The sequence below is a fragment of the Amblyomma americanum genome, chromosome 5 (genome assembly GCF_052857255.1).
Source record: "Amblyomma americanum isolate KBUSLIRL-KWMA chromosome 5, ASM5285725v1, whole genome shotgun sequence".
NCBI classification, from domain to species: Eukaryota; Metazoa; Arthropoda; class Arachnida; order Ixodida; family Ixodidae; genus Amblyomma; species Amblyomma americanum.
The window spans coordinates 168,736,088-168,752,392 of NC_135501.1; the positions used below are offsets into that span (position 1 = coordinate 168,736,088).

The 16,305-nt window shown below is 47.1% G+C and overlaps 1 protein-coding gene across 1 annotated transcript in view; it reads right to left on the reverse strand.

Moving 5' to 3' along the window:
• The window catches only part of LOC144133012 (uncharacterized), a 44,019-nt gene that overhangs the window by 13,066 nt on the left and 14,648 nt on the right, over window positions 1-16,305 (reverse strand). Inside the window, exons 3-9 of the mRNA XM_077665799.1 lie at window positions 14,359-14,455; window positions 14,194-14,249; window positions 12,008-12,055; window positions 8,970-9,084; window positions 6,586-6,646; window positions 3,555-3,653; window positions 38-118 (exon numbers count right to left, since the gene is read on the reverse strand). Of these exons, the coding sequence (XP_077521925.1) occupies window positions 38-118; window positions 3,555-3,653; window positions 6,586-6,646; window positions 8,970-9,084; window positions 12,008-12,055; window positions 14,194-14,249; window positions 14,359-14,455 (557 nt within the window). The remainder of the gene's footprint in view (window positions 1-37; window positions 119-3,554; window positions 3,654-6,585; window positions 6,647-8,969; window positions 9,085-12,007; window positions 12,056-14,193; window positions 14,250-14,358; window positions 14,456-16,305) is intronic.

Below are 16,305 nucleotides of genomic sequence, written 5' to 3' on the forward strand. Positions count from 1 at the left end.
ATTTCGGAATGTTCCTTCAACTTTAAGGCCCACTCACCATTTTCCAAGAGTAGATGTAGGCAACGTCCATAAGCATATAGTGGCTCCAAAGCACGTCATCCATGTACAGTATGTCCACCTACAAAAGGACAGGCACAGATGCTTAGGCTAGTAACATTCGTAATCAGTAACACTCATATTCAGCGAAAAGGTACAAAAAGGCTCGTCTCGCATGCGATGAAGAAGTTACTGCAAATATACGGTCTCACAGAACACCCGCACACCACTTTTATCATTTTTCCAGAGCCGAACTCCGTGCGTCAAGGTACTTAACGCCTTCCCGATATGTAGAAGTGCCCAGAGCCATAACAATCAATCACGAGTGGCAATTTCTTGGCCGTGGTTTAGTCGTGAAAGCTCAATTTGCGCTGTTCTTTGGGCAATGTGCTGGCACAAATGCATCTCAAATGGTGCAACTCCACCTAGTAGCCAGAGGGAGTGTTTCTGACCTTATGCCGCCATTTTGCTTTTCTGGCAACACGTGTGCGGTGAGTGCAATGAGTGTACTACTCACAGAACCGCACCATTTAGACTGCGAGATAGATAATCCAAATGGCGTACAACTGGAAATACAGCTCTTACTCGCATAATCTGTGCCGGCACGTAATATATGCACTCCTAATTTACTGCCCAGATTATATAAAAAAAGTTTACTCGCATATTTTGCTCTCCTTATTGCGCAAGCACAGCAGCACGCACGCAGGCGCACACAGGGCAGGCTTCAGAACATCAGCGCAGCCATGTAAACGCATATGGCAGCGAAAGGCGAGTGAGTGGTGTTAAAAAACACGGCAATAATTCGTTTGTAAATTGATTCCGCTACAGTCAACTGTAGTATGCAGTAGTATGTAGTATGTAGTATGGGGTATACTGTAGTATGTAGTATGGGGTATGCATCAATTTATATTTCCTGTCAACTTTCTTTTGGCTAGCGAGGGGCGCGAGTTGCGGGGTCGACTTATACATGGCAATATACAGTAAAACCTCGTTAATTCAGACTTCAAGGAAGTGGAAAAAACGTCCGAATTATCCGAATGTCGAATTATCGAATGGCCCCCAAACTGCCAAAAACGGTTCCTGTGAAAGAGAGATTTATTTTGTGGGAACCTGGGCAATTGTCGCATTTTACGACGAAATATGCACAACAGCGATTTCTCGCTGTTCCATCAAATGTTTAATACGTGCATCCTATCGGAAGTGGTGGAAGTAGAACTGCTCCATAATAGTAGCGGTCTCTGCGGCTTCTTTCAGCATCCGAAATGGTAACGCTGGATCTTCTTCGCGTGTGGCGTCACATGTGAGTAGGCTTCACTGCACAAACGGCGAACAGCACGCGACGAGCTCAGAGTTTTGGCACGCTGGGCGAACGGAAATACCACGCGGATAGAAGTGAGGGAAGCGCGCATTGGCGCCAGAGCGGCAGGATGCCTTCGAAAAACAACTATAAGCAACAAGTAATCGTTGTACCAAATGGTGTGTAGCTTGGCTGGCTCGCTGAAATGCACAGCCGATAGCCGCCGTCACCACAGACTGGCGACGAAGCTTGGAAAAAGAAACTACGCGGCTGGACTCTCTCTCTGCCTGTCGACGGGAGCCTGTCGACAGCCAGCACACCTGCCTCTGCACCTAGATCAGAGGGGCGCGGGAGACAATGTAATATGCAATTCAGGCCTGTGGATGAATATCTGGACGATCGCCTGTCGAGCAAGTTATATCCCGACATGGCGACTCTCCGGGGGGCCCGTCCGGATTGACCGATGTGAGCCTCACAATGTCCAAATAAACGAGCTTCCGACACACTCTATTGCATAAGCGTTTGGCGGGAGTCCGGCGGCAGTCCGAATTTCTGAATTAACGGGGGCCAAACGAACGGGGTTTTACATTGCACTGTAGCAGCGCTGAGTTTTCGGTTTCAGAATGGAAGGCGGTTTACGGATGATGGCAGTAGCGATGCTGGTCTCCAAAATTGACTTCAGCGCTGTTCCTGGCATGTCTTCAGTCCAAATTAACCGGTTCGAGTGCGATTTCACTTTGAATTAACAAGTGTGTGGTGCCATTGACTTATGTACATTTTTGACGGGAGGGAGCAGGGAGGCCGCATTATCTGAATTTCCGAATTATTTAAAGGGGGGTTTGCACATCCCATTTCTGAAGCCTTAATTTTAGGGGAAAAAAAAAACTGCACGAATTACGCGAGTAAATACTGTATTAGTGAAGACTAAAGCTGTTCCTTCAAAAGTAGAGATGACTCGCCTGATTTAAAGTTATAAACAAAAAAGTCTTTCCTTAGAGGGACATCATTTTCAAATAAAAAAGTGATGCTGTTGAAAGCAGCCAAAAGTGATGAGACTTTACATCTCATGGGTAAGTAAAAGCACGCTGCTCACTCAGCTTACAAATGGTGTTGTGAGTGAGCACTGCAATATAGCTAATTGGGGCTAGGCCTACTAAAAGTGAAAGTATTGGTTTTATGGGCATACCATGCCAAAGTGGCTCAGGCCGTGAGGGATGCAGTAGTGGAGGGCTCCGGAAAAATTTGACTACCTAAGGTTCTTTAAAGGGGCTCTCACTAAAGGTGTGGTATTTTATTCTTGGGATGTTAAAGCATGCCGCTTTATGAGTATCCTCCAGCAAGAATGTATTTTATTGCGTTTTGTAAAAGCTGAGTTATCTGTAGGCAAAATTTCAATTTCAGCGTCTTTGTGCTTTTCTCTCTCTTCTCGGCACTTTTGCATGCTCAAAGTCTGAAATCCTCTGCCGGCCCCACCACTAACTTGCTCAGGAATTCCCAAAGGTGGGGGGCTTCCCCTGGCCTGCAGGAGTGATGCTGCTGACTGGTCATGGGCGCGTGGCTAGCTTTGTGACGCCTGAAAGAATCTAACCAATAGCCATCTCTGAACAAAATTACGAAGGAGCGTGCAACTGAGGAGGACGCAAGCATGAACAGTTGCGGAAAGGACTCTCTAACTTTCATGCATGATTGTGAGTTCTCTGTCTGTTGTTGCCAGGAAGAAAGAAAAGGAAAGTGCACAGGCCTGCTCACTGGCTCAAGACGAGCCACAATTGCTACCACGTGCAGATAGTAGGAGAGTTGAAAGATGGGATAGAAAGACAGGATAGTAAAGACACGCTAAAGACAAGGCCGATCCCGGAGGCAGTGCAATACCGGGCCAACCGGTGGCAGGAGTGAAGTTCTCTGCTGCATGTGGAAGTGCATTGTTTGGCCCGGGTGTTCATGACGAGAGAATGCAGTGACTGAGCGAGTCTATGTACTCTCCTCAGAAGGTGTTTAAGAGCCCCTTTAACGTGCACTGACATTGCACAGTACACGGGCCTCTAGCATTTCCCCTCCATTCAAATGCGACTTCCGCAGCCAGGATTAAACCTGCATCTTTCGGTTCAGCAGCCGAGCATCACAACCCACCGTGGTGGGTTAAAAAGTGAAAGTATACATGTGAAGCATCAAGTCCGCATGCAATCGTTAACAGTTTGAACGACACTTCTCGTCCACCCACCTTGTATCTGGCACTGATGCTGTACTTCATCCGAATAAACTTCTGAAGCATGGCAATCGTCATAGCCGCTGGGCAGTTGAGGTATCGTTTGGCTGGCTCCTGTTCCAAAAAAAAGGCAACAGGGAAAAACTTTTTTTTTTTTCGCTCTCACTGTCTTAGAGCAAAAAGTGTTTCAGTTGCATCCACTCTACATTATACACCGCAAACATAGTCTTCGTAACTCGGTACATTTATGGTGCCACTCACAAACAACTGATGTTTTCAGTCATTGCTCTTTAAACATGCACAAAAAATTGACAGATGATTACGGTGGTCGACAATGCGAAATCTGAGCGCAGCTCTTCTCGGTTCAGAGAGAACCTGGAGTCATTTTGGTGCTCGAGCATCTTCGTCTTCTTCTTTCGGCACGTGGCATTTGGCTCTGCCTCTACAAGCCTGCCTGGCAGGTGGTGTGTTACACTGCTAGCCATCCTCAGCGATCTTCACGGGGCAGCAACCATCCAAATGGCTTTTCACCCTACTACTTGGTAAAGCCCCTCAATGAAGCAAAAGTAACGAAAACCTTCGAACTTTCCAGCTTCCCTCCTCTCCTAGCGCGCCGCTCGATAACCGAGCCTCCCATTGGCCGAGGCATCGTGGTCATGTGTTAGCGTGCGCTTTCTGGCTCCGCAGCAGACGCCGGCGCCATTGTCGCGGGTAGAAATCACGCTTTGTTTTCTTTTTGGGCGACAAAGTTTTGGCAGAAAGCATTTCTCCAGCTTTGACGATGTCTACGTGCTGCGGCAACACCAAGCTTCTGTTGCGCTTACGGTTGACCAAACGAAGAGGCAGTGAGAAATGTTTTTTTGTCATTACGTCCGGAAAAGACAATGCGGCTCGCTGAAAGGTTTCGCTTCGTAAGATCAGCCAGGAAAGCATTGATAATGTGCTGGATCCGCGTCTTTCCGATTTGAGTGGCCGCTCTTCAGTTGTCGCGTTTTTTCCCGCAGGATTTGGAGTGAAGTGCGAGCGACTGCAGTCTTCATGCCGTTTTGCATGGTTGTAAATGGATTCGTTCGCTCGTGGGCTATGAAAGCCGTGCATCTCATTGTCCTAACCCCACCGCTCACGCTGCTGCCTCTGCCAGGCTCTTCAGGTGTAGTTCTGATGTCGCGGGCATTACGTGGTGTATTGGTTTGGTTGTAGTCGGACTCGTTCGCGGGCTCGGCTCAAAACCTGCGCTTCATGTTGTGTGAGCTCCGCAGTACACGCTACTCGCTATGCAGGTCTAGGTTTCAGGCTGCGCGCATCGCTGGACGTATTTTTTTTGTTGCAGTTGGACTCCTTCGCTCACGAACCCGATACTAAAGAGGCGGTTCTCACTGTTTGAGTGACGCTGTTCATGTTGCACATCGCTGGGCGTATTCATTTTGCTGCAGTTGGACTCCTTCGCTCATGAACTCGGTACTAAAGTGGCGGTTCTCGCTGTTTCAGCAACGTTGTTCATGCAGCTCTCGGTGCAGGTCCTAGCTTTCAGGTTACGCGCATTGCTGACAGTATTTGTTCTAGTAGGGTTCAGACCAAAATCGGTTGTTACTGTGCCTAGGCACAGTAACGGCAGCTATTGCTTGAATATTCCATATGTGCGTGGATAATACTTGAGAATGCAAGCGAGGACCTCCGTTAAACGTAGTTGCATACATTTTCTCCTTGTGTTTTCAATTTTTGTGTCAAACTACTTGGTTCAAAGATGGCTGAGTAAATTCGAGTTTTGGCTTTTCACCGCTTGAATTCCGAAAGCGATTAATTAACTGCGGCCTGCTGCGCGTTATGCATATGCTGATCCAAGACGACAATCACCTAAACAAACAACATTCTAGTGAGTCATGCAGATCCGTAGCTGTGCGCGAAGCAGCTGTTAAAAGCCTTTTTTGATTGCTGCTACTCAACCCAAACGATTAACCCCACATCAAAATTCTTCTGCTCGCAACCATATTACAGTGCGCAACTAAGGCACTGTATTCTCCTATTTACAAACAATAAGGGACTACCATCGGTCGGATCATTACGTTAGCCCGCGAGCTGTTCGAGAAATAGTAAATCCGAAATAACAGCTAAGACTTCCAGCATTGAAAAAAAAATTAAGATGAGTAGGTGCCTACGCACAGCCAACTGCACGAGCAAACGCGCCTTTGAGAGAAAATATTACGGTAGCATTACACCGCCATCCATTCAAATAAAGCCTAGGCCACAAGTCTGGTCGTATGTCGATCAGTCCACTTCCTCTTGGCGGAGTTAAGTTTTGAATAAGATTGGGAAAAAGACGCTGGTCCAAGAACAACACTCCGAGGATGTTCACTGCAGTGCCGCGAACTCGCTCGCGCGTGCCACTTGCACCATGTGCACCGCGAGCAAAGCGATCGCAGTACAAAAAGTTCCGATAAAGCAGTGCAACACGGGCCGGGGCAGTTGTTTCGGTAACTATAATTTTTGAATCGCCCATGCCATGATCTCATTGTGACACAAAATGCCACGAAGAATTGATTCGGGCGCGCGATCCACTGCGCGCCAAAGCGCGAGTGTTGGGGAACCAACTCTGAGGACGGTCTGCGAGCTCGACCGCGCCGCCACCTCTACTGCGCATGCACCGCTATCAAAGTGATCACAGTACAAAAATAAGTCGATAAAGCAGTGCAACGTTGCTCGGGGCAGTTATTTGAGTATATAATTTCTTAATCTCCTATGCCATGATCTCATTTCGACCACAGCCAAGGCAGAAAACGCACACACGGTCTACTGTGCGCCTAAGGCCTAGCATTGGGAGCGTCTGCTAGCATCCCCCTGCCTAGGTGCCGCCACCGTCGGCGCCCGGGAGGAGCCGAGAGAAGGAGCACCGGCATAGAAGGAGATGTCATTACTTTTAGTTCATTGAAGGGCTTTACTACTTGGATAAGCAGTTACGACAACAATGCCGACGACTACGACTACTATGAAATGAAACACAGGAACAGGCGCCTAAAAGCTGCGCTCTTAAAACAAAGTTATTGTTCACCTTGAACACTTGGCCACTTGGTCCAGGTCCAGATCCCTCGGGCTCAGTCTTTACTGCGACACTGGGAAGACAAAAAATAAAAAGAAACTAGAGCTGAGATACATTCGTACAACTTGTGGGAATTGGGCTTCTTGAGCGATCGGAGTGCGCGCTCGCTGGTGCCGTTTTGCTTGTTGGAGACACCCCCCGCAGGGTGTCCGCGAGCTGAATGCAGGCAGCCGTGATGGCTGTCCTCATTTCTGAGGGAAGCTCTTTTGAAGAACCGCTGTAAATAACCCTCCCTTCGGTTCTTCCCGCTTCGACTTCCCGTCCCCATTGGGTCACTCCCAGTGACAGCTGGAGGGCGTTGTTTCGGAGAGAGGCCCGAGCGGGAAATGAGCGGGGAGATCGCCACCGACTCAGGCAGCAGAAGGGTGCGTAGATTTCGCCTCCCAGGTGCCCCGGCCTTTGCCAGGGGACAAAGAGCGCAGGCGGTTTAACCTCTGCACCTAGTACGTATGCTTGAGTCCAGGCCCGAACTGCTGGAGTCATGTCGCACGCCTGTGCGGCGCTGACGCGCTCCAGATTTGGGAGGGCCTGATTTGGCTGGTTCTCCGTCATTACTGGCCACTGCCGGTGACGACGCGCGATGAGCCATCGACGTGCGGCCTGTGTCGTCAAGATGTGCTCCGCACATTCCCCATCCTCCCTTGTGTTGTGCTGCACGCAATGTAGCTAACCCTCTGGTTGTCCGGGCGGCGTGCGATCGCCCTTAGCTGTGCCGTCATGCACGTATGTAGTCTTTGCTTTGCACACATGGCTCCGCGGGCCCGCTTTCGGGTGCTGATGCTGGGCTATGGGTTGTATAATGGGGTCTGGGGATCAGTGCAGTGTTATGTAATGCAGCTTCCTATGTAATAAACATTTGTGCTCTCAAATAACTGCGCCTTTCTTCCTTCGGAGCTAGAGCGCAGGCTCGCGGTGAACGCTGGCTATGCACTCAGCTTGCTCTGGCCCGAACCCGTAATATGTGGGCGAAGTGCCACTCAATTAACACTACGGTACGGGTTTGTAACTAAATCCCACAAACTAAACATCTTCGCCTACTGCTCTCGCTGCATCTCTATTGTATAACCAGGCCCAAATAGCGTCAACTTCGCCTGCACTGTGCATGACAAGACAAGCACATAGTAAGCCATGGCTTGCGCCTAGCAGAACTAGTTGAACCAGTGGTACAGCAGTAATGGCAAGCTGCCATATTCTGACAGCGCACTAGCTGCTGCTCCAGTAATTAAACTTTATTTCTCTTCGTCTACGCCACGAGATATGGTACGGTATGGTATGTGCAGTTTAACATCCCAAAGCTGCCCATAGACTTTGACAGGTGCCCCAGTAAAGAGATCTAAGTTAATTCAACCTCCTGAGGTTCTTTAAATGTGCGCTAATGTAAATTAGCATGTGGGCATTTTTGCATTTCACTTCCACTGATGCGTAGTCACTGACTGGGATTTGACCCCATTACAGAGCTTTCATTCCTTACGTAGCATGTGTACCATTTCTGTGCAGAGAGGACTTTGAAGTGCCAGATACCATGAGTATGTCCACTCTGGCTGGCCAACCACTCATTTCTTCTATAGAGACTTAGACCCGTAACACAAGCAGATCGTGTCACTTTCGACAAGCGACTTACACCTCTAGGGGACGCTTCTGCAGTGTCACACAACAGAAGGACAGTAACTGAAATATGCACTCACCTCGAAGCGATTTGAGTAATTGTTTTACCCCTCAGCCAGAACACGCTTAAAACTGTTGTTCAGCGCATGAAGCAACAAACAGCACTCCCCTTCCCAATGTAGCAAATGACGTGACATGCCAAAGTGACACTATGCCAGGCAAAGTACACTCACTGAAAGTGACACTAAATTTGCCCGCTGACACGCAAGCTGTAGCACTCAGCAAGGAACTGCAGGCCCTTGCAGCATTTTAAATGAGAGATAAATGCACTAACGAGACTCAAGAATTGAAGAGGACCCCAAATGACACCGCTAACCTCTTGCGACCAAGTTTGCTTCCTCTAGTTTGGAATTACTGCTAAGCAGAATCATATGGCACAACACCACAATGGAAAGCAGACAGCAAATGTTGGAACCAATCAAGAAAACTTTAAGTGGAAAGTAGGCGTGCTTGAATAGTGCCTTTTTTTTTTTAAATCGAATTGAATACGAACAGTGTAGCTAGGGGCCTAACCAAGAATGATTCAAATTTTACATTCTTTACTTTGCTCGCAGACAAAAAAACCTTGAACGAATAATTTCTTCTTTGTACACCACGAACTGAAAAACAATTCCGCAACATTATGCCACAGAGATAGCATACTCTGCTTCCAACAGGACAGGCCCACTTACATAGGCTTGTACTCCAGAGAAAGACTGAAGGCTTCATCAGGAGTGAAGATGATGCGTCCAGAGCTCGAACTGTCCAATTCACCTTTCTCTTCGGGACTCAGTGATGCTTGGTCCCCTGCAATGAAATGAACAAAAAAAAAGCATAAGTACACTGCACAAGTACTTAAGGTAACGAAGGATACAAAGCGTTTTGCCTGAAAACAGCTGCTTCACTGTTCTTGGACACTGTTACAGTAACCGTCACCAGAGCTTTGTACAGTCGCCGACCGATTTTTCGCACTCGAAGGGACCCGAAAAATGGTCCGAATAATGGAACAGTCCGAAAAATCCATGAAGTAAAAAAAAAATCACTTTCCTGAGATGAAATCGGCTTAAAGTCACTGATTTTACCTTGCGGAAAATTTCTCTTGCTCGCGATGACTTGCGCCTGTGTATTTGTGCCAAAGTTGTGCTTTCACTGTACACTCTAGACAGCAAGGTCACGGCGTTTAGTTGGAATGCTTCCCATGCTTCTTTGACGGACCCGGCGGCACCGACGGGGCCATGTTGTCCATAACCCGAGTGTGCACCACACTGCTCATCAAACACACGCAAAGACAAGGCACTTTTCGTTCAAAGACGTGGAACCGCCAGACGCAATCACAAAACGACGAACGGATGTAACTTCGTGAAGACTGAGCGCCACTCAGTCAACGCGGTCAGAGAAACTCAAGTGACGAAACGGCGAATGGCGAACTTTACTTGCCGCGGTGGCTCAATGGTTAGGGCACTCGTCTACTGATCCGGAGTACCTGGGTTCGAACCCGACCGCGGCGCAGCGATTTGAAGAAGGCGAAACAATAAGGCGCCTGTGTGATGTACGATGCACGTTGAAGATCCCCAGGTAGTCAAAATTATTCCGGAGCCCTCCAATGCGGCACCTCTTTCTGCCTTTCTTCTTTCACTCCCTCCTTTATCCCTTCCATTACAGCACGGTCGGCCGAGATGTGAGACAGATACTACGCCATTTCCTTCCCCCCAAAACTAATTTACCAATTTTCAACCTAAGCAACAACGTTGGTGACAAAAGCAGGTTGACGGCGATGACAATTCAGCTGCCACCTCGAAGTGGCAGAGATCGCAGGGTCCTCTACTGGCAAAAATGAGGCACCGAAAGTATGTCAAGTCAATCCAACTGCAGAGTAAATCTACCTCAATTCAAGATGGCGCCTTCTGCACCGGCAGAAAACTAATAAGATGGAAGATTTTGGCCCGCAGGCGACTGAAGTTAGTCCGAAAAGTCGAACTTTCGGACTTTCAAAGTCCGAAATATCCATCCCGAATATGTATGCGCTTCTGTGGGGTGACTGACGGTGCCTCATCGAAGTCCGAAATATCCTACAAGTCCGAATTACCCGTCGGCTACTGTATACCAAAGCACTGGTTACTTTATTAACCCGAGTGTAGTAAAGTCACAACTGTAATATGAAGGCTGAGTTTCCCAAAAAGAAACCGGAAAAAGTTTTATGACGCAATTGCGACAGAAGAGGTTGCTGCTTCGCTTGTATTACAGTAAAAGCTCGTTAATTCGACCCCTGTTAATTCAGGAATCCGGATAATTTGAACTGTTGACTTGCTCCCGGCCAACGTCCCTGTAAGTCTATGGTGTCAGATGTTCCCTAATTCGGGCACTACGAATCTCACACCGGTTAATTTGGTTGGGCTCCCAAAGGGGGGCTGCATACAGGTATTACTGGCACAGCAAAAGATCAATTCAATTCAAATCAAGATCATCGGATTATCGAATCAACCCTACTCTAAACATGTGCTCCGTATTGCAAAGTCGCTTGAGCACCTCTGAAGTGCATGCAACAGCAGGCCTGACGACGAATGAACAGCTCAGTCTCCGAAAACAGTCGACTGCATAGTTTTGGTTTAGCTTTCTGAGCTTCGCACCAGTCTGCGACGACAGCGACTCGATTAGCCAGCATCTGTGAACCAAGCTAATCCAGCTGAGCATGATGGTGACTGGCACATCACTGATGTTTCCTTTTGCTCCGTTTTTTTTCTCTCGCCACTTCAGAGCATTTCTTTCGTTTGTGTCCGCATGGCTCCATTCTTCTGGTGCGCCGAAACTGTGCACTCGTCACATGTTGTTTGCTGTTTGTGCAGTGAAGCCTCCCGACATACGACAGTGCTGCTTAATATGGGTGTGACGCGGTAATGTAGATTCGTACACTCCACACTCCATGCAAGTGCACTGAGCCAGTTTGCAAAGTGGCCTCCCTTTCATTCTCAATCAGTTAAAGGGTCAAAAGTACTCTATTTATTGCCTGGCTGCCAGGGACTTTTCTAGTGCTCGCAAAAATGGGGTTTTTTCAGCGTGCATTGAAATCTTTGGAGAAAATAATTTCTTGCACTTCCCAATTTTACTCAAACACACCCAGGCCCACTAGGAATCATGCTTAGCAGCTAGAAAACAACGGGACCCATATTCTGAAGCAGCCATTAAGCGGACATGTTCACTTTGGTCTGCGTCGAATGGTTACCGCCCCAAAAATGTGGAGCTGACAGCTTCCCAGTGACAGCTCACACGTCTTAATGTTGCAACCTCTTGACTGAAACTGCAGTTCTTCCAATAGGTCCAATAACCGCAGTGCAAAAGCAAATACCACAAGACTTGCATTATAAATTACGATGATGATGATGATGATCATGTATGAATTTTTAAGGTGCAAAGGCACCTGTGGCCAAAGAGCACCATGGCACAAAATATATTCTATAAATACACACATTTTAGGTTAAAGCATTAGAAAGTAGAAACAGGCAGCTGTGTTTGAGTTTGAAGGCCATGGGCACTTCAGTGCACCTAATGTAATCCGAGATAGGTGGCTGCGTTCACCATGTTTTTTTGGAGCAAGGGAACACAGCCAATTTAGGCCACACCCATCTGAGTCTGTCCACCTCTGGACACCTAAAGAGTACTGGCCCATATATGGTAAAAGATCATAGCTAGCCAACAAGCCAGAGACATGCTGAAAAATCGGCAATCAACTCACCTTTGTTGCCCTTGGAACTGTAGAAGTCCCGTCGACGCTTCATCTCCTCTGCGGCCACATGCGTAGGACACACAAGAGATCAGTTATTGGAGCAAGGAATTTCCTCCTGGGCTGTGTATCAATCAGTGGACTAAAGTGAGGGCAGTCAAAGTGGCTTCCGCAAAACACTTGACTCCCTTGGAGGGCTTTCTCTTTTTTTTTCACCTTTTTCTTCTAGGACCCACTATATTTTGGGACTACAGTCGCCGACCGATTTGTCGGACTCGAAGGGACCCGAAAAATGGTCCGAATAAACGAACAATCCAAAAAATCAGTGAAGTACAAAAAAATCACTTCATTGAGATGAAATCGGCTTAAAAATGTCACTGATTTTACCTTGCGCCGAATTTCTCTTGCTGGCAACGATTTGCGCATGTATTTGTGCCAAAGTCGTGCTTTCACTGTACACGCTAGATGGCAAGGTCACCGCGTTTAGTTGGAATGCTTTCCACGTTTCTTTGATGGACCCGGCAGGGCCATGTTCTTCACAACCCGAGTGCGCACCACACCGCTCGTCAAACACACGCAAAGATAAGGCACTTTTCTTCAAAGCGGTGGAACCGCATGACGCAATCACAAAACGGCGAACAGATGTAACTTCGTGAAGACTGAGCGCCACTCGGTCAACGCGGTCACAGAAACCCCAGTGACAGAACGGCGAATGGCGAACGTATGAAACCCGCCGCGGTGGCTCAGTGGTTAGGCGCTCGGCTACTGATCCGGTGTACCCGGTTTGGAACCCGACCACAGTGGCCGTGTTTGGATGGAGGCGAAACGCAAAGGAGCCCATGTGCTGTGCGATGTCAGTGCACGTTACAGATCTCTGGATCGTCGAAATTAACCCGGAGCCCTCCATTACAGCCCTTCTTTCTCCTTTTCTTCTCTCGGTCCCTCCTTTATCCCTTCCTGCCAAGATGTGAGATAGCTCCTCACAATTTCCTTCCCCCAACAACCAATTTTCAACGTATGGGATAAGCGATAACTGCCTGCGACAACGTCGGTGACGGTGACAAAAGCAAGTTGACGGCGATGACAATACGGCTGCCACCTCGAAGTGTCAGAGATCGCAGGGACCTCTACTGGCAACAATTAGATACCGAAAGTATGTCAAGCCAATCGAACTGCAGCGTAAATCCACCTCAATCTAAGATGGCGCCTTTTGCGCCGGTGAAAAGCCGATAAGATGGCCGATTTTGGCGTGTAGGCGACTGAAATTAGTCCGAAAAATTGAACTTTCGGACTTTTGAAGTCCGAAATATCCGTCGCGAATATGTATGCACTTCTATGGGGTGACTGATGGTGCCTCATCGAGGTCTGAAATATCCTACAAGTCTGAATTATTGGAGTCCGAATTACCCGTCGGCTACTGCAATCGTACTGTAACTGCTTATAGGAGACTATTTCACTAGATGCTCAGTAACTATTAATTGAATCTGAATCTTGTGTTTAGGGGTGCTGCTTCTGCATGGGTGCTGCTTTTGCATGTTCCTTTCTGCATGCATGTCAGGCAGAGAGTGATGAAAGCCAAGAAGCGTGGGACTCCTCAGCACCTTTTGAAAACCTTTGGGCTGTAACAAGATTGAAAACCCTCGAACTAAAGTAACCAGGACAAGACCTTCAAGCACTAATCACATCTGCACTCTCAGTCACATAAACATGCCCTAAAGACAACCCAAGTGCATGAACAAAAAGGACAGGAAGGGACAATCAGAAACAACTTCACAACGCAGGATGTGAGCGCATTTGAAGAATGGTGATGTACATTCGTATGAACAGCAAGCAGGAAGGAAAAACGTGCTGAAGGTTCTGCGGATCTTCCCCAATCCCCAATAATACAACTGCTCTTGCTGACATGCCCTTTTGACTAGTATTAATAGCTCTGTTTTCTGTGCTCCAATTTTTTTACTTTTTTGCTACCGTTCCTCTCTGCAAAGCATGCATGCAACTGAGCATAAATAATAACCCGTTATTTTGAAGAGAAAGGCACAGTGACCGCCTCACTCGCGATGGACACCTGAGAGAGCAAGATAGTGTCCATAGTATTAAAAGACTCTGGATTATCTCCGAGCACCTGAAACTCTTTAGTCCTAGCGATGCCTGGCACACAAGTGTCTCTTGCATTTCAAAACGAACGAATGGGCCCTTACTCTGATAGAGTCCTGGAACAGTCTTGTACACGATGTTCTGCAAGATGTCATCTCTCCTGTAGAGAAAAAACAAGCACGAAGAGACATTGTAAGCTGGCGCAAAATTTCACCACGCACACAATGTGGTGGCCGTGGCACTTGCAAACGTGGAACTGGGGCACTCACATGAGATGGCTCTCCATGTTGTTCTTGGAAAGTCGGAGATCACAGACAGGACACGTGTGACCGGTTTCGAGGTGCTTCAGTATACAGGACCTGCAAACTGGAAGGCACACAAACACGGTCGAAATCCTATTAAGACAGTGGCAAGCAAAGAAAAGAATGCCTGATGTAACACAGCATCAAAATGCAGCAGTAGTTCTACAGCAACAGTGCACAGAATCCATGTCATTGCTATTAACAAGTCTGTTGAACACCAATTTTTTTTCAATCCAACCACCTCCATGCATTCAGAGGGCTTTGATGTCAGTCATCCTATTTTAGTCACTAAAATGTGCCTCAAATGTAATTTCCCTTGTGTTCAACTGCGTCTGGTTAATAAATGTGTGAAGCCTTTGTTACCATATTTCGTAGCTTTTATTTTATTGTAGTCAGAAATGCGATGGAGGCACTATGGCCACCCAAAATTTGATTTTAAACACCCCCATTTCTTCCATACCTGCGCCTTCCAAATATCGTGGCCCTTTTGGGCCAGTCTGTATTGAGCAACGTGCTAATGAAAAGAAAGTATATCACAGATATTGGTATATAAGAATTAGAGAACAAAGAGCAGGTGGGCTTCAGTTAATAAAAAAGTGTTTTATTGTACTTCCTCATCTCACAACAAAGAAACAACCCCACAAAGAAGCTTTTGTGGGAACTCTCAACTCAGAAATCAGCGAAATATGAACACAAAGCGCCGGACGCAAAAGCAGATCCAAGATTTGCTAGAACGTGTGCTGCCTTTGCAGACTGGCATGAAACAACCATTTTGATCAACGACCATGATGCCATTATAATCAGTTGAAAAGATCCTAACAGGTCAAGTGAACTAGCTATGCACCGATTTAAGTAGTCACATTCGATTTGAAGGTTACAGCCAAAAAGGTCCAATGAATTTTTCGTGGTGCAATGGCACTTTTTTTACACTAAACATGATGGTGCAGGGTAAATGCATCTAATGGCTATTTATTCGCATGTATGGCATTCAGCCTTCCTGGAAAAATAAACTGCTAGGGCACTTTGAGTACATTAAAGGGCAAATGAAGAGATTTTAGTCTTAGAACTCGATGGGCTTAAAGTAGCTGAATGTGAAAAACTCGCACATAAAAAATATGAAGTCTTTTTTTTCTCTGCTAGAATTTGAAATAGTGGCATATTCGCCGGATAAAGCCATGCAGACGTTCCGGCTTCTCCGCAGTGCACAGCGCCGGGTAGGGGCTGCAATGACGACGGCACATACAGCGGCGCTATGTCTACAACTAAGAAATGGTTTCTTGACAGAAAAAAAACCACCACCACCGAAGATAAAACCTTCCACACACACTGATGGATGTCAAGTTCACAGTATTAGAGTACAAATATTAAACTAACATTTAGAACGCTTTCAAAAGAATTAGCAAGGCAGCTTAAGCTTGTCAGGCCTATGGATCTATAACTGCCAGGAAAGGTGGGCGGCTTTCCAGATTTCAAGATATGTACAAAAATTATGATATCACTGCGGCACCTGCATTGGAGGAATGCGTAAGCACTGACGCCTCTTCGCCCCTCTTTTCCTCTGACCCTTATCGATTAAGCATTGATCGCCTACTGGTCAAATGATCATCTGATTGAGAGAATTGTCAATTCATCCAATTTCCCATTCATCCAATTTTGAGTTCGCCCATTTTGCCACGCGTTTTCAAATTTGGCGCCATGCTGCGGTCCATTCACACTTCCGATTTTCAAATTTGGCACCATGCTGTAGCTCTGCCCACTTCCGGTGCTTTCAAATTTGGTGCCACCTTTGCTTCAGCCACACCCACTTTTTGGACATTTTTGGCTCTAATTAATTACCCCACATTACCCTACATGCACCTCAAGATTTCCCCTGCTAGATTTTTTTGATGCTCTATTTAATGCAACCATTCTTTT